Here is an 18,175-nt window from a genome sequence, read left to right on the forward strand (position 1 = left end):
AAACAAACGCTGCTTCTGCTCTTTCTGCTCTTCCCTTCCGCTCCACGTGAGGCCCCGGGCCGAAAGCTCTCGGTGCTCGGCTGGGAGAGCTCGGTCTGTCCGGCATGGCCGTCAGCTTGGCGCTGCGGGCGCTCGCCGTGCTCCCGCTGGGGCTGTGCTGGCTCCCTGAGGTGAGTCTGACCTCGCAACGGCCCTTCCAGGAACGCTGCCCGCCTTCTAAGAAAAGCTAAAAAAAAAAAAAAAAGAAAAAGAAGAGGAGACGACGCGGTTCTAAGCCAAACTCTGTCCGAGCTCGCTAATCACGAAGATAAAGCTACTCCCTCCTTTGTGCAGCCCCTGCTCAGCCATGAGGGTTTGGCACCGGGGCTGCTGAGCTGTTTGCTGGCGTTCCTTCCAGCGAAGGGAGAGCTTCGTGTCCATTTGTTTTTGCTCTTCTTCTTCCTCTTGCAGAAATTCTTGGGCGCTCTGGATGCGGGAGATGTTGTATCTTACTTTGGAAGCAGCTCAGTGGCTGATGGTATGCCGGGCTCAGTGTCCCTCGGTTTAGAGCACATCTGGCCATTGGGTTTTACCCTGTGTGGCTGGCAGTGCAGAAAACACTGATTAACAACCCCTGAAATTAGCAGCTTTTGGTGTTTCTGAGTCCCAGTGCAAGTGAGACAATCTGGGTTTCAGTGTGAGTGGATGGAGAGATGTGTCAGAGCTTCAGATCTGCTCAACCTCTTTGCACATTTCTGCTCAGTCCCCATTCTCTGTATCGGTGTTTTTCTTCTGAAAAAAGCTTTAGACTAAGGGTAATCTTAAATACTTGTTAATTGTTATGATTATCTTTAATAAATGCACAAACAAATTTGAATTCTGGTTCTGGATTGATGATAGTTCAGAATAAAGATGTTTTGAAGTCTCAAATCCCTGAAGGAAGGGTGTTGTCTCCTTGTGAGTTCACCTAGTGCTCATCCCAGTGTCTTTGCATCATGATAATTCCCACTCAGTAACAGTTAAAATCTGCAGGAACAAAACTGTCTCAGCCTTTTTTAGATGAACTGTTCTCCTTATTGAGAGAGCATAAGCTCCAATAAATTCGGTGCCAGTTTTTGTTGTGTGTTCCCAGTCAGATTATCCTCACTTTGGAATACACAAAAGCACAGAAATTCTCTGGCTGTTGGCACCACGAACCCAAGAGGTCACAGCTGTCATTTTTAGGGTATTTTTCCTGGGGAAATAGACCTTACATTGGGATTTTGTGTATCAACCTTCCTCATAACTGCTCCCCTTGTTCTGCTCTTGTTTCATTTCTTTCAGTACCTGAATTTGTTGTGGCTGAGCCAGCTTGCCCTTGTCAAGAAGAACATTTTGGGCTGAGGCCCTGTCGGGTCCAGCACTGCTCCATCCAGGCCTGGGGGCAGCTCTATGCCTTTGAATTCCTTGAGGACCATGCCCTCCTTTCCTCCTCCTTTGTGAGCAGCCAGGTGGTGAACTCTTCCTTTGTTTTACTGAGGAGATTCCCAGGGAGCTGCTTTGCAGGTGGGAAAGCCCTGCAGCCTCCTGGGGCCAGCAGCAGAGTCACTTTCTGTGAAGGGCAGCTGGTGAGTATGAGCAGGAAACGGGGTGACAGCTTCCTTCACACCAAACATGTGTGAACCACCCACTGAATAAATCCCTGCCATCCTCATGGATAGCAAATATCTTAGGAGTAACTCAGAGGTGGAATTTTATCTGCTTCAGCAAGGAGTGGTCACCGTGGGTGAGGAGAGGATTCACATCAGGCCAGTCAGGAGCAAAGATGTGGCTCTGCTGAAGGACCTCGGCTTCTCCAGCCCCCACATCCTCTTCAAAAGTGCTGCAAGAGAGGCAAAACCAACCAGAGGTAACAGCCCTGCTGGAAAAGTTGTCTCCTGGAGCATTGCTTCCATGAGCTCAGAGGGAAAATTGATGTTTACAAATACTGGAGTAGACCTGACAATGTTCCTCACCTCACCGAGGTGTGCCCGGTGTGTCTGAGGTGGCTGGTTGTTATTTTGATGGCACAGGTGTGATGCTAAAGCTGCTGGCAGCTGAAAGACACCACCAGAAGTGGGAAAACTGAGCAAACCCCTAGAAAAGTGGACTTGCAGCTGAGTTATTGCAGCCTTGGGGGAGAGGGAGTGGGTCTGTAGGAGCTTTATGGTGCATTTGAACCTCCTGGTGTCCCTCTGCTGTCCAGCAGGGTGGGCTCCTCCTCGCCTGCACAAGAGGGCTGAGGCAGCTGTCAAACATCTGGAGCTGATGGTGGTGGCAGGGCCAGATGTTTACTTGTACCACAAAGAGGACACAGAACGTTACATCCTGGCCAACCTGAACATTGTGAGTGCCTCTGTCCCCCAGGGTGGTTGGGGTCACCTGTGCCTGGTACAGAGCTCATGTGCAGGGCATTCCCCTGTGCTTCCCTGGGCATGAAATCCCCCAAATTCCCTTGTACAAGGAGTAAAAGGAAACCTTAGAGGATTTAAAACCCACATAGAAAATGTAGCTCTTGATTTCATTACTAATGTTGCAACACAGGTAAAGAGTTTTCTCACCCTGGGATTGAGCTAAATCCACTGAATCCATTTTATATTTTACACTTCACTTTTATTTCTGTTGCAGAATTTTCATGTCTCTTTTTGCTACTATTAAGAATTTTTCTCAGTGTGTACTGCAGAAAAGTCTTTAGCATTCACTCTACCCTATGAGACTTTTCATGCAGATTCTTCTCTCTGCTTCAGAGTGTCTGACAAATCCAACCACTTCCTATCTCTTGACAGATTTATTCACATTTGTAATGCATATGTTAGTGTTGTAGTGAGTGCAGCCCAGTTTTTGGGAGCAGGGAGTGGGGCTCCCCAAGGCCCCCTGTTTATTGAATCCTTTCTGTCTCTTCTCAGGGAGCAGAGCTGCTCAGAGATGCCTCACTGGGGGCTCATTTCAGAGTTCACCTGATGCAAATGCTGGTTTTGAGGGAGCCAGAGGTAAGGGGAGGGCTGTGTTTGAGGCTTGCCCAAGCTCCAGGCTGTTTGGAATGTGCCAACACGTGCCTTCCCTCCAGGCGGAGGTGAACATCACCACCAACATCACCTCCTCCCTCATCAGCGTCTGTGAGTGGAGCAAGAAGGTGAACCCCCAGAACGACTCTGACCCCCAGCACGCTGACATTGTCCTCTACATCACCAGGTGCTGAGCTCCCTGCCCTGGGAGGGACTGGGAAATTGGGTTAGGTCGTTTTATTCAGTTCTGCTTTCTGAGGATTGTTTGGATTTTTTAACGTGGAATCATCTTAAAATTTGAGCAGTGGGCACTGGTGTCAAAAGAAATGTTAGATGGCTGGCAAAGCTAGACCAGGAAAGCTCAGATAAATTCAACTGAATGTCTAGACCTGGCTTTTTTAGCTGTGGGGGTTCTTTGCTCTTTCCTCTTTATGTCTCCCTTACTTTAGGTTTGACCTGGAGTTGCCTGATGGGAACAAGGAACTTCGTGGGGTGACTCAGTTAGGGGGAGTCTGCTCCTCCTTCTGGAGCTGTGTCATTACCCAGGACACTGGCTTTGACCTTGGAGTCACCATAGCCCATGAGATTGGGCACAGGTCAGTGGGAAACTGCCAGAGCAGCCCAGCAGGTTTTATTCAGGTAAAAACATCCTCCAGTTTAGGAAAGAAGACAAAGCGCCTCTTGACATAAAAGGGAATTCCCCATGGATTATTCTAACCCTTTTGATCATCATAATGGATTATTTTGGAGAGAGTACCTTGCATTTCTTGCATTCCTGCATGTCCTGTGACAATTAGAAGCTGCAAAGAGGAGAGAAACCCTTTGTGACAACAGGAGAAGGAAGGGCTGCAGAGGGAGCTCAGTGCTTGCTTAGAGAAGGGAGGCTCCAGCCTCTGGGTTTCCTCTTCTCAGGGCTCTGTGCTGCTTCTGTTGCAGCCTTGGCATTGCCCACGATGGAGAGGGGAATCTGTGCAGCAGCAGTGGTTACATCATGGGCTCAGCAAGAAACCACAACAGCATCGATCTCACCTGGTCTCCCTGCAGCCGGGAGCAGTTCCTGGCCCTTGTCAGGTAAGGGAATGGTTGAGTTCTCCCTATGCTGGGAGCTTAGGAGAGAAAAACTCAAAGAATAAAAAAGTTTATTGAAAAATGAGGAACAGTGAAAAACTTGGGGTTTGTTTATTTCTTAGCACTTGTTGCTGAGGTTAAACCCAGTTTTTGCTTCACGTTGCTGGAAGTGGCTTTGGTTGGTGCCTGACGTGCCTGGGCTGGGTTGGATTTCTCAGACACTGGCTCAGCCTGCACATTTTATTTACAACATCAGAGCATCCAGGCACTGCAGGCTGTGCTGGCTGGGTGCAGGACAGGAATGGGATAAAACTCCAGCACCAGGGAACTGTAAGCATCTCCAGGCAGCTGCTGCAACTAAATCCATCCCAGCCCACAGCGAGCATGTGTTGTCTGGGAAAGCAGCAGCCAACTCCCAGAGTGAAACTCAGCACAAGTCTGCAAACATGTCCTTGTCCTCACTACCCACAGCTGGGAAAGTGTTATTCCTCATGTTTCTATCAGTACAGGCCAAACAAGCTGCTTGAATGACCTGCCGGCCATGGACGGCAGCATCCCGGGGTGGAAGCCTGGCTTGTACTACGGAGCAGATGAGCAGTGTAAAATTGCCTTTGGGAGTGTGGCCACAGCTTGCACCTTTGCTGACACCAATGTTGTAGGTAGAAAGTTTGTTTGTCTTGCTAAGGGCAGCTGGGAAATGTTCAGGAGCCAAAATCTGGGAGAGCTGGCTGGCAGCATTTTTATTCTGAAGGGATCCAAGGTGCTTTTCTGCACCTTTTCACAGATTTCTTGGCAAAGCTTTCAAAATGTTTCCCTTTTCTTCATCACCTCCTTCCTCCACATACATCTCCTGTAAAGTTTGCTGTTTGGTGCTGTTGTGCACAGCTGGCAGTGCTGGGTGCACCCACTCAGGATCCTGCCTTGGGGAATTTCTGTTCATTGGATTCCTCCAGCTTCCCTGCCACGGCCCAAATCCCTTTGTCTGGGAAGCACAGCGTGTTTAATAGCTGCCATCTGGACATGTTTTGTTAATGAGGAAACACTAAGGTGGGTGAAACTTTAATTGCTTCAGTTGATCAACTTCCAGCATTACAGCTGGTGATCACTACAGTGAGGATCTTTTGACTTGCCCACAGCAGGAAAAATGAAGGAACTTGCATTGTTGGGTGTCTGGGAGAAAACCTGGGACATGCCCTCTCTAGACTTTTAGGACTGTGTTGTTGAGCCTGGCTCTCTGAACTCCCTGATTTTCTTGTCACACCAGGACATCTGTAAAGTTCTCTCATGCCATGTACATCCAGCAGACAAATCCAGCTGTACTCGGCTTCTGGTGCCCCTCCTGGATGGGACTGAGTGTGGGATCAACAAGGTAAGGAGGCTCCCACCAGGACTGGGTGTGGAGGCTGTGGGGCTCAGACAGCAAAGCCCTGTCAGTGTCTGGAAGGTACCTGCCACTCACTGTCCCTTGGCCAGGGAGCTGACACCAGTCCTAAACTGGTACCATTATGTCCTGATTTTTGCCTTTCCACCTTGTCTTTATCTCTGGAGTTCCTTTGCAGTTATATAGACAGATATCTGAGCAGTCCTTCTACTGGTGTGCTCTTTGCTTTGACCCCAGCCTGATGTTAGGCCCTAATTAGGAAGGGGACTCTTCAGCCTCTTGTCAGAAGGTGCCTCATTAACCTTGGGACTCTGTTACTGGCCTGCCAAAGACAGGGAGTTGTGCCAACCTTTTAGATCCCAGCCCTGCCGTGTTCTTGCTCCTAGTGGTGCTCCAAGGGTCAGTGCAGCTCTCTGGAGGAACTGAACCCCATGGCTGTGGTCCATGGGCACTGGTCTGCCTGGAGCCCCGTGTCCCCCTGCTCCCGCAGCTGTGGCGGGGGGGTGGTGCTGAGGCAGCGCTTCTGTAACAACCCCAGGTGAGATGTGGGCACCTGTCTGTGCTCAGGGCCTCGGGGATGAGTCTTCCTCTTTGCTTTCCTCTTCCTTGCTGCCTCTGTTGAGGAATTCTGTCATTTCCAGGCCTGCTTTTGGGGGGCAGCAGTGCCACGGTGCCAGCGTGCAAGCAGAGATGTGCAATACACAGGTAATGGAGCTCAGCAGCTTCTGAACTTTTGTCTCACTGTGGAACCCTTTGAGGGATGGGTGTTTTGTGACTGTCCTTCCCACAGCTGACTGCTCTGGTAAAGATCTGGTGTACAGGCTCCATCTGTCTGACAGCAGGAGAGGTATTTGTGCCATGGAAGGCAGCAGGATTATTTAATAGCATTGTTCACATGTAATGAAGCATTTTCTCTATGCCCCATAGCAGGACAGGTGCTGAGAAAATGGTGACTCACAATGACGGTTTTCTTCAGATGGGCTTTCTTGTATTGTTCCTGTTTTCCTTATCTATTTATTTTTATAAATTGCAAAGATATCAGCTTCCAAGCACAATTCCCTGCATATCCTGCAGCCTTCCTTTAAAGTGGTTTTCTTTCTTTGCAGTTGTTTGGGTGTTTCAATCACCAGGCACTGCATTTTGCCTTTAGCTAGAGGGTTAAATGTCAGTGCTCAGTCACTTCCTTTCCTTACACAATTATCTCTCTGGGATCCAGGCCTGTCTGATCACCCAGCAGGACTTCATGGCTGAACAATGTGCAGCAACAAATTTAAAGCCACTGTATCTTGATGTAGAGACACCATCCTTTTATACCTGGACCTCTGCTGTTGGCTTTGCCAAGGGTAAGGAATGTCCAGAACCTCAGTTTGTGCTCATGGACTTCTGAACTTTGCAATGAAAAGTTTCACTGAGAGTTTTAGTTTTCACATGAAACTTGGGTGCTTTCTGAGAGATCATAGAATCCCAGAATGGTGTGGGTTGGGAGGGACCTTAGAACCTTCCACTCTCCCAGGTTGCTCCAAACCCCATCCAACCTGGGCTTGGACACTTCCAGGGATGGGAGTCCACAACTTCTCTGGGTTTTTTCCCATTGCTTGATGAGCAGCCCTGTGCCTTCCTGAAAGAGTAACTCCTTCCTTGTGCCTGCCTGCTCCAGGAGACCTGCTCTGCAAGCACATGTGCAGGGCTGTGGGCAAGGAGTTCATGGTGAGCCGTGGGGACAATTTCCTGGATGGAACCAGGTGTGAGCAGGATGACACAGAGCACCACGGGGATCTCCATCTGTGTGTCATGGGGAGATGCAGAGTAAGTGACTGGGGAGTCCAGGTGAGCCCCTTGCAGGTGATCTGTACCACAGGAACCAGGGGAAATCATGCTAGGAAAAACCACAGTGTCCCAAACAACAGAGTGAGCTCTTCTCAGAGGAGAGTTTTGTTCTTGGTGTGTTGGATGGAGTCCAAAAAATCTCCTGTTCTGTCTGTGCATCCAATGCCCTCTAGATAAGACATTCAGCTAATTATGCAGTAAACACACAGGGCTATTCATCCCTAATCCAAGAAGCAATTGGTTTATGTGTTGGTGGAGGAAACATCATTAGCTGCTCAGCTTGCCTGCTGTAATTAGCCCCATAAAACGCTGACTGTATTGGAGGGAAGTTCCATTATTTGAATCACTGAGTCAGTGGCAAGATAAGAAGCAAAGCCTGAGCATCACAGATCAACAGATTGATTTTTGGAGTATTGCTGATCAAAACTGCAGTCTGATTTCTGGAGTTTTTCCCTGGGTTGGACCTGAGGAAGGCATTCTTTCCTGATGACCTTGGATCCAACTCCCCCGCGCTGTCTGCATTTTAGGAACTGCTCACTGCTGACCCGGCTGGATGTTTTCTGTTGTTTCTTTACATTCCCAGAATACTCCTTGTAAATTTTATGGTTTTCTCATTATCACCATGTTTTGTGAAGTGTTTCCCCCCATGAACAGCAGAGGGTGTAGGTACAACCTGTTCTGATTTTGGCTCTTTCATTGGCAGCAGTGATAAATATGCATGTTATGGCAGCTTCCAAAGCCTGGGATCAGTGGCTGCAGCATAAATTCAGCAGTTGCACGTGTTTTGCTGTTAAGCCTGCTGAGATCCTCCTGTAGCTTTGTATAAATTAGTCTTGTTCGTGGGAATGGGGATAGAATCTCTCTTCTGAGTTCCATGGCACTGAAGTGATGTGAGCTAGGTTTGGCTGTGGAGTCTGGGGAGCTAAAGATTCCTTTAGACCCTGCCATTCATGTTTACTGTCCTCTTGGGCTTTTGTTTTTCCCTCCCTTCCTCTCTCCTCCAGAAAGAGTTCATAGAAGAGAGCACAGAGTTTTGGGTTTAGGTCACAGGAGAGATTTTTTGGGCTGCTTCTTATGGGAAAGAAAATGTCACAGTTTCTGAGAGTTGTGCTCTCAGCTAAGACCTCCCAGTCCCTGGCTTTGCACATGCTGCTCAGTGGCATCTGTAGGTACAAACACATCTTTTCCTTTATTGTGTTCCTAAATGCAGATTCCAGATGGAAAGGGCAGTTTCAGGAGCTCAGGAATGTTGCTTTTGCTCACTTGTTTTCTCAGAACAGGCCAGGCTGACAGACTCTCCCCTCTGCTCAGGCATTTGGGTGTGATGGCCAGATGGGCTCCAGGAAGGCCATGGATCCCTGCAAGGTCTGTGGGGGTGACAACTCCACCTGCACCCAAGTGAGTGGAGCCTACACAGAAGGGAAAGCTAAAGGTGTGTAGTCCTCCCCCTCAGTGCAGTCAGTGTCCCAAATCTTCTCCCTTCTACTTCTTCTTGGTTTTATTTTATGGAGGGTATGGAGATGGATTTTGGGAGGTGGGCAGAATGCCTTTTTTTTGTCATAATTCTCTGGATGTGGGTCAGAAATGTAACTGTTTGGGAAGTCCCATAAATTGTTGGGAGCTGGGGTGATATCAGGTCACAGAATCATAAATATCCCAAGGGATCCACAAGGATCATTGGGTTCAGCTCCTGGCCCTGTTCACCAATCCCACCATGTCCTGAGAGTGTTGTCCATGCTTCCTGATTTGTTAAATTTGGGAGCTGGTCTGGCTCTTTCAGTCTCATGTAGAGATCTTAGCAGAGAACCTAAAAAGAACCAAAGAAATGTGAGAAGAGGACACAGGATGCAGCTCAGCTGTGTTTGCTGTGTCACCATCACTGTGTTCAGGGCAAGGAGCAGGGCCAGGGTGAATTTAGCAGAGCTGCAAGCCCCATCCTTTTCCACAGAGCTTCAGTGATGGAAGGTAACCACATCTTTCTCCTTTCCACCCTTCCAGAGTATGTGACATTTCTGTCCCTGCCCTACAACACCACCTCAGTCCATGTCACCAACAGGAAGCCTCTCTTCACACACCTGGGTGAGTGGAATGAAAAGGAGAGGAGGGGATACAGGCAGGGCTGAAAGGAGCTGGTGCAAACAAAGAAATTGAATTTTTGGTGCTGCATTTTGCTTGTGGGATGCTCTCCAGTGGGAAGCTGTAGGAGCCACGCTCCATGGGATGCCAAACTTGGATCAAACTGGTTCCTACCAAGTGGGCAGCCAGCACCAGGGGACCCTGGTGACCACATCATGTCTCATAACCTCACTCTTAACCTCACTGCTCCTCTGGATTCTGCAGCTGTGAAGGTTAAAGGAGAGTACGTGGTGGCTGGAAAAGGAAAAATCTCACTGAATGTCACCTACCCATCAGTTCTGGAGGACAAGCAGATCAAATACCAAGTGTTTCTCACCCAGGACAACCTGCCAAGCCTGGAGGAAATCCATGTGGATGGGCCAACACAGGAAGAAATTGAAATACAGGTGAATTTAAGCAGCAGAGTTGGAAGGGGGCCAGTCAGAAGTGGCCTGGTGTGGGTGGCTTTGCTGCCCACAGAATCCAGGTGTGGTGGATTCAGGTAACTCAGTGTCCAAGGCCAGGGGAGATGGTGTTCACTGAAGAGTGATGGGATTGCTGCACTTGGGAATGGCTGGGGGTTGGCACTGGGGGTGATTGTGTGGGGAAAAGCACGCTGAGTTAAACCTTCTGCTTGGCTTATTGACTTTCAGTGCCCGGAATTGACAGGGTGGGACTGAGGCACTGCAGTGAGGCTCAGGATTGGATGGAAAGAAGGGAGACTGGCTTCTCTTACCTCTATTCTAAGAAATAAATCCAAGTTTTCTTCTGCACTGACCAGTTTTTCCTTCCCCAGGTCTACAGGAGGTACACAAAAGAATATGGCAATGCCACCAACCCTGACATCACCTTCAGCTACTTTGTCCCCAAGGAGAGCCTGAGCTATCTGTGGGTTCCTCAGCAGGGCCCATGTTCAGTGACCTGTGGGGAAGGTGAGGCAGCAGGACTCAGTCCTGACTTTTTATGGAGACTTCTTCTTTGGTCTGAACTGAATTTCAAAGCAGATTGCTGGAAATGATTGCTAGTGTTTAACTGAACCAAAGAAAAAAGTGCTGGAGCTTTTGAATTAAATTAACTAATCAGCAAATGAGCTGAATCATCAAAATGATACTGAAAATGTTTGATCACAAAGAGGATTTTTAAATAGGTCTGAACTGAACCCTTGGTTTTAAGACTAAATAATTTTCTCAGATTTTTCAAAGTTACTGAAGACTGTAATTTGAAGTTGGCTAAACATCAGAAGTCTGAGACCAAAGGGGTATCTGGTGTCTCACTAAAGCCTCAGAGCTAATTATGAAACTTCCTTCTTTGAATTCTATTCCTGTGCCATGGCTAATCCTTTCTGTCTCCCTGAAGGAATCATAATGCAGATTGTAACAGCTCACTCTGATAGATGGCCTGACATCCTGTTTACCAGATAATTCAGATGACACTGTCAGGCCTCTCAAGACTTCTGTGACAAGGATTTAGAAAATGCATTAATGAATATTTATGGAAGTCAATCTACACAACTAGTTATGCCTGGAGAGCTTTTCTCCAGCAAATCCCCCAGGTGAAGTGATTGCTGAAACCCTGAAGTAAAGAGCTCGAAATGCTCCAGAGCCTCCAGCTAATGCAGCCACAAACAGAAAAAAGAATGAGAAACTTGGGACTTAAAATAACAGAAAGTTGGGAATCTGGGCTGAAATTGCACCTTGAGAGCTGAAAGTGATGCCCAGGCCCTCCTCAGCAATGGTCTTTATTTGAAAACAAGGAGGGTAGAGCAAAGATAAAGCTGCTGATGGATTCTGGGCATTTAGTGCTCAGGGTCATGGTGCTTGAGATTCAGGAATGCCTGGCTCTCCTTGTAGCCCATTCACTGTAAGGAGACTCCTTTTAGCTTTGCTTGTAATTTCTTTGAGTTTGACTTTTCATCTGCTTTGCTTTTTATGTTCATTATTGTTAAAAATCTTCTCTAGAGCTGTAGCTTATGAATATTTCATTCCTTGCCTGCTGCAGGCACTGGAAATCTCCAGTTTCTGTCCCAGTGCCTCTGGTTTGGCTGCTGCTGATGCATTTGGGGAGGTTGGTGCTGTTTGAGCACAAGGGCTGTGTGATGATATTACCTGGTCACTTCTATACAATGGCATTTCAAACCAGCTCCCTCCTAGAGCTTATTTTGCTGTCCCTCATCAGTCAGATCATTAGAAATAAATTATTCCAAATTATGATTGATATCTTTGTTCTTTCAAGCAGCCAGTTTAGAGCAACCTTTCCATTTTGGCAGTGGGTTATCAATCAGACTTCTCCCTGCTGGGGTGCTCACCCTGGCAAATCACTTTAAAACTCTTGAGGGAGATTATATCACAAAGAAGGAGTTTGTGTGTTTAAAGGAAGTCTGAATTCCCACACAGCCCATTTTCTTACCCAGGTGATCAAGTAAAGCAAAATCACTGCATCTTCCTTCCATAACAGAGGGGAGCTGCTCACTTATAAATTTAATTCCTTTTTCCTTTGTGTCCCAGGGGTGCAGCCAGTGGCTCATGTGTGCTTTGATCAGACCAAGAATGAAGTGACAGAGGATCAGAAGTGTCAGGAGCTGCCACAGCCCCTCCCAGAGCACAAGCCCTGTGCCATGGAGCCGTGCCTCTACAGGTTGGTGTTCCTGGGAGGAATTCCTCAATTCTTGCTTTGCTCTGCCACTTAACCCAGGCTCTGTATTTGTGTTGTCAAGGCCAAAAAAACCAAACCAAACCAAACCAACAACAACAAACCACAACAAAACAAAACAAAACAAAAAGATAAGGAAGTTGTTTTTTCCTAATTATAATGGGGTAGCAGATCCCAAACCATGTTCTGTCTTTCCTGGTCCTGTGACATAATTGAGATGTCAGCTGAAGGAATGGGAAATAGTTCTTCAATATTTTACAGTAATCTGCTAAATGAAGATATTTCAGGGATTTAAGGGTATATCCAGAAGAAATGCCTCTCACATCCTTTCCAAGATGGTGCCAACAAAGAGGGTTGATCCTCGTGCTGATTATTTGGGAAGGAGGAGCAAGGGCCAAGCCTGCCCAGACATTGCCCTCAGAGACCTTTTGGTGTTCAATAAAAAGTGATTGCACTGTGACCTCTAGTCTATAGCTTAGGTGCTTTTAGTCCTTGAAAGGACTTAAACTGTCCTCTCAGTCACATCCAGACAAGGCTTTGGAAACAGAGAAGCTGAATACTCTGCATGCCCCATTTCTATAAGCAGTGGCCTGAGTAATAAACCCCCCTGATGCAGATGGGAGATGGGGTGATGCAGCTGCCTCCATTTAGGTGGAAGATGTCTCAGAGAGATGAATGCTCTGCTGTGTGTGGGACTGGAGTTGCCCAGCAGAACCTGACCTGTGTGCAGTTCCATGATGGCCTGGAGACTGTGGTGGATGACAGCCTGTGCCCAGCAGAGGAAAAACCCCTCTCCCTTGTGCCATGTGTGGTCAATGTCTGCCCTTTGGGCTGGGACAAAGTGAGTTTGCTGGTTTGGCTTTGCAGGAACCTCACTGGGAGCTTTGCACTTTTAATCCACCAGTTAAGAACCACCAGCTTACTCCTGGAGCCTGGAGGGTGGTTTACACCACTGCTGTGCCCAGTTAAAAGCTCATCCTGTCACTTTAGACAGCTCCATCCCTCTTTAATTGGGCTGCTGGATCCCTCAGTTCATCATGGTGGTTTGTTTAGGGCAGCTGTTTTTTGCTCTGTTCTGAGGAGGAAGATGCACACTTACTTCAGCCTCTGGAGCCACTTGGGCATGTCCAGCTGGAAAATCAGACTGTGTATGTCTGGAGCCCTGTAGCTGGGGAGTGTTCTGTCTCCTGTGGTAGAGGTGAGGCCTTTCTGTGCTGCAGGGAAATGTTGCTTGGCTGTAGGTGTGAGTTCTGTGCCTGGGAACCTCGGGGCCCTGCTGGTCTTTCCCCCTCTACAGTTCCAAGAGTAGCTGTGATCACAGATTTTTTGGAACAGAATAATTGGAGGGTGGTCTGGCTGTGTTTCAGAGCTGGGGGATGAGTGCAGTGAGAGTGCCATGCCTTGGGCAGAGTTTGCTTGTTTTGTACACACAGATGGGACACTTCTGACCTATTTTCAACCCTTGCATCCAAACCACACAGATTGCTTCCCTTCCTAGGTAAGACTCAGCTGCATTATGTTTGTGTGGCTTTTGACACCAAAGAAGAAACCCAGGAGGAAAACTGTCAGCCAGTGCCAAAGCCAGAGAGCAGGGTGGAAGTCTGTGAGCTCAACCCCTGCCCACCAAGGTAAATCAGTTACCAGGTGACAATGAGACAGTGAGGGGTCCTTCCTTTCTCTCTCTGTCTGCAGGGACATGGTAAAGGAAGGATTTAGGCTGCTCTTCCCTTCTTTGGAAGCACAGCCAGCTGCAAAAGCTGTAGCACTGCTCCATAGTCAGCAAACTCAGAGTCTTTCCTGGGCTGGTACATCTCAGACAGAAATCAGTGCAGTTCTCAGAGGAAAACTGAAAACCTCTCAATCCCTTATTACTCTGGGGAAGCAGGAACAAATCTACAGCTGCAAAAGGTGGTGACACATTTGCCAGCTGTGCACTTTCCACAGAACATCAAGGAAAGTAGCAAGAATTAAATTCTCTCAGAATCTGGAACAGCTGCTCTGAAAACTGAAGAAAATGCATTGCGCTTTCCTTAGGATTTGTGGTGAGCTTGCCCTGCCCTATTTGCTGTGGGACTGGAAAGCTACTGGAACTTTTGTTACAGGATGCCACTCCCAGGGCCTCTGGGTCTGATCCTGATCTGAGAGTTCAGTGGTGTGTGTGTTTTGGAGGGAGATAAGATTGTTTCTGCAGTTAAGCCTGTGTGTGTCACTCTGGGGAGGGCAGTGATGGATGCAGAGTAAGATTCAGTGTGCATTTGAAATCTGTGGGCTCCTGGCAAAATGGGAATGCCCTCTGTATCCAACTCCAAACCTGCTCCAGGCTGCATTCCAAGCCCCACAGACCATGTGAGGCAGAGGATGAAGAAGGAGGAAGGGTGAGGGAGCTGCAGTGCCTTTTCTGCAGTGAGAGACAGGGTGGGGATTCATCCCTAACTCACTTTTTGTCCTCCCTGCCCTGTCAGGTGGAAGGTAACCCCAGCTGGGCCCTGCTCCTCCAGCTGTGGGCTGGGCTTGGCAGTGCAGCTGGTCACCTGTGTGCAGACTCTGCATGGCCAGGAGGTGTTGCAGGAGGAACATTTGTGCCCTGTGGCAGAGAAGCCCCTCACCAGTGTCCCCTGTGTCATCCGCATGTGCTCTTACGAGTGGAGCTTCAGCGAGTGGTCAGAGGTACCTGCTCCCCTTCAGATGCAGAAATTTTCCACCTCTTCCCTTCCCTGGAGGCTGCAGGGGAGAAATAACAACTTTTGCCTTGTCTGTTGGCTTCCCACAGAAATGCTAAACTGTTTCCAGGGGTGTTTTCCATCCTTTCCACTGCCCTGTGTTTAGCAGCCGTAGGTTTGCTTCCCACCTTCCTCAGCTCAAGTTTTGGCTGCAGCCTAGAAATGGTTTTGGCATGTTTTCTCCTGGAATGCAGATATTTTGGGATTTTTTAGGAAGTGGTTCTGCAATTTAAATATATAGTTTGGAAGGTCCCCTGGAAGGGGGGGCATCTTATAGCTGATGGAAGAAGAGCACTGGTAAAAGAGCATCAGTGAACCCCCCCAGATCATGTATGAACTTATCAATGCATTTATTTCCAAAGACCACCTGGAATGCAGAGATAAAAATCTGGGTTTGTTCTTCTGCAGTGCTCAACATCCTGTGGGAATGGCATTCAGACCAGGCAGGATTTCTGCCTCAGCTCTCTGACCCACAAGCCCGTGAACCCCCTTTTCTGCCGGCACTTCCCCAAGGCCATCGTGGTGCGTGGCTGCTCTGCAGGACCCTGTCCTGAGCAGGGGGGGACCCAGTCCCCTGGGGCACAGCTGCATTCAGTGACACCAGCCACACACCTGCCAACAGCTGCAGCTGCCCCAGAGCACAGACACACGGACCTGGGTGTGCCTCTGTCTGCTGGGCCCTGGGAGCAGACAAAGCCCAGTGGAGGTGAGGAGGACACGGCCAAAAGGAGCTTCTTGTGTGCAGCTGGGCTGTGGGGATCTTGCTGCCAGACAGGGACAGGAGCATGGGAGGGAATGCATCTGGCTGGGAGGGAAAACCTGCTGTTCCAGCACGTCCATGTTACCTGAGCTAGGAACAGTGACTCGCTTCCCTGTGCTTCCCAAAACTCTTCTGGCTTGGGAGCCTGTGGGACAGCAGCTCAAGGCTTCAGGGAGTGTTTAAACAGCATTCTCAGGCACATGGTGTGATTCCTGGGGCTGTCCTGTGAAGGGCCAGGAGTTGGATTTTGATGATCCTTTTGTGGGTCCCTTCCAATTCTGTGACTCTGTGACTCTTCCTGTGCTTTACCCAGAATATGTGAACTTATCTGTTCATTGTGCCACAAAGGGAGATATTTTCCTGCAGTTCCTTCTGGGTGTGTTTCTCACCTTTCTCTGCTGTCCAGGTGTCTGTGGAAACCTGTTTCTCAATGCCACTGGCATCATCAACATGACAGGCGTGGAGAGCAGGGACTGCACGGTGGCCATCGGGCGTCCCCTGAGGGAGGAGATCTCAGTGACCATCTTGGAGAGCTCCCTCAACTGCACTGCAGGTACTGCCTGCAGCTCTGGGCTCCAGCCTGGCCCTTTGGCAAGGCTGCATCTCAAGCTGCACTTTTCTGCTGCCTTGAGAAGCTCTGGCTGCCTCAGAGCCTCTGTAATCTCTGAAACCATTTTACTGAGTTTTTCTGTTCCACCAAGTTGGTGCCAGATGGAACAAAGTGAAGATGCTGCTTGTCCTCCCCTCAAACAGTGGTTTCTTACCTGCTTTGTTGGTAAACATGAGATGAAAGGAGCTTATGGGGTTAAAAGATCTGCTTGTTTTGACCTGTTATAAAACTAATGTACCCTCTAGCTGGAATCAGCAGTTAGATTAGTTAACTGGCCTGTTCTCATGACAGATTTTGATAAGATAGAAACAAGATGCAGAAATTACTTGATTCCAGACCTGTCTAAGAGAGACTTTGGCTTTTACTTGAAAGAAAAGTGTTTCTAGGCCCTGTGCTCATCCGTTCCAGGTGAGATCCTGCTGTTTTCTGGGCGAATGATGTGGCGGACAGGCTGCAGGAAGCTCCCTCTGTCACTGATAAATTCCAGAACCAACACACTGATTGTGAAACAGCGAGTTGTGCTGCCAGGAAACGGGGTCATTCTGCAGTACAACAGCAGAACTGCAACCAAAAAATATTACCAAGGTACAGTACTGAAAGCTTTGCTCTTGCTTTAGATTAAGGCCCACAGAGTTCCATGAATGGTGGTTGCTTATGGAAATCTATGGAAATCTTGCTTCATTTTAGCAGCTAACAATGCTCTTCTGAGGAGTGTTGGATTCAGTTTTAATTGTGGACTCCCCCTTTGTTTTAAAGCAAACCCCCCACAGATATTTGCTGATGCTTGAAGGTCCTCAGCTGAAAATCCCTAAAGAAACTGTTCTGCCTGTGTTTAATTTAAGATTTCTTCCTTGGAGATGCCGGATACTTCTCTAAGCCATTTTCTCTTGTCCCTTTGCCCTGCCAGACTGTGACCAGCAGCTGTTTGGCCCCCAGGGTGAAATAGTGAATCCTGTGCAGGTTCCTGCTGAGGGGCAGGGCGTGGTGTGCCGGACGTTCATCACGGTGGCGCCGCGGCAGCGCATCTCCATCCGCGCCCTCAACGCTGACCTGGGCACTGAGGGCAACCAGACTCACTTCAACTACATCCTGGTGAGGAGGCAGGAACCCCAGGGGGATGATTAGGGTGGGATCAAACCCATCTCCATCACAGATTTCCACCCAGATGCACAGATGCACAAATCAGAGCCTCAGATCTCTGTTGTGTTCCCATCTCTGATGGCAATGAAAATTTCTCATCTCTACTGTATTTCTTCTAACCTTTGTAGCACAGCTTTTCCCTGAGTGACCAATCTGCAAGTCTCCAGTATTTTTGTGTAGCCTGCTGAGATAAAATGGTTTGGTTTTTCTTGCTGCAGGTCCGAGATGTCAGCACCATGAGGACAGTGGTGTTCCATGGGAAGCAGCAGTTCCTCTGGCAGTCAACAGGAAGCCAAGCTGAAATTGAATTCCATGAGAATGTTAAGGATCACAGAACACATTTCTGGGCTGAATATCATGCTATTGAGCCTAAATAAAAGGACTGCCTTGAGAAAAGCCCAGTTGGTCACTGCTGCCTGCTCACAGCACACATTTAATCTTCTTGCTTCCTCATCTGTTGAATAAGAGCAATGTCTGCTGACTCCTTTGGGATCTCAGTCTTGATAAAGATCATACAAAACACATGTAACCCCCAAATATTTAGCAAATCTTCCTCATATGGATTTTCTGTCTGATTTAGTTGGCATTAATGCACTTCACATGTCTGCAGGAGGTGACTTGAGCACTGGAGTGTGGCAGGGTCCTGCCTCTGTAACGTGGTGGGACCTTTTAGGAGAGTCATTTGATTTCTTGGTGTTCCAGTATAAACCTCTGTACAGCACAAGGAATGTTTTAGCCATTAAATTCACTCCCTTGCAGTGTAAATGCCCCTCAAAACTGAGGCACAGTGAAGTTCTGGAATGGAATAGAGAAGGCAGAGATGTGGATGAGGATAAACTGCCAGCACAAGGAGATGTGTGGGGTGGGCAGTGCCACCCTAGGACAGGTCACTCAAAGCTTGAA

General features: G+C 48.3%; 1 protein-coding gene across 1 annotated transcript; it reads left to right on the forward strand.

Annotated features, from left to right (window-relative positions):
- The first annotated feature begins 104 nt into the window (after positions 1–104).
- On the forward strand, positions 105–18,051 carry ADAMTS13 (ADAM metallopeptidase with thrombospondin type 1 motif 13). Its single transcript, XM_059486440.1, has 29 exons — positions 105–170; positions 451–517; positions 1,303–1,586; positions 1,726–1,867; positions 2,204–2,343; positions 2,904–2,987; positions 3,065–3,189; positions 3,452–3,598; positions 3,939–4,073; positions 4,575–4,725; positions 5,335–5,439; positions 5,838–5,989; positions 6,093–6,156; positions 6,668–6,794; positions 7,109–7,257; positions 8,590–8,710; positions 9,277–9,357; positions 9,619–9,800; positions 10,190–10,325; positions 11,898–12,027; positions 12,694–12,883; positions 13,123–13,240; positions 13,541–13,670; positions 14,505–14,709; positions 15,171–15,468; positions 15,929–16,075; positions 16,541–16,717; positions 17,040–17,224; positions 17,491–18,051. Exons 1-29 carry the CDS (start codon positions 105–107, stop codon positions 17,647–17,649), a joined length of 4,197 nt encoding a protein of 1,398 aa, XP_059342423.1. The 3' UTR covers positions 17,650–18,051.
- The last annotated feature ends 124 nt before the right edge of the window (positions 18,052–18,175 follow it).

Source organism: Ammospiza nelsoni, chromosome 20, assembly GCF_027579445.1.
Source record: "Ammospiza nelsoni isolate bAmmNel1 chromosome 20, bAmmNel1.pri, whole genome shotgun sequence".
Taxonomy (NCBI): domain Eukaryota; kingdom Metazoa; phylum Chordata; class Aves; order Passeriformes; family Passerellidae; genus Ammospiza; species Ammospiza nelsoni.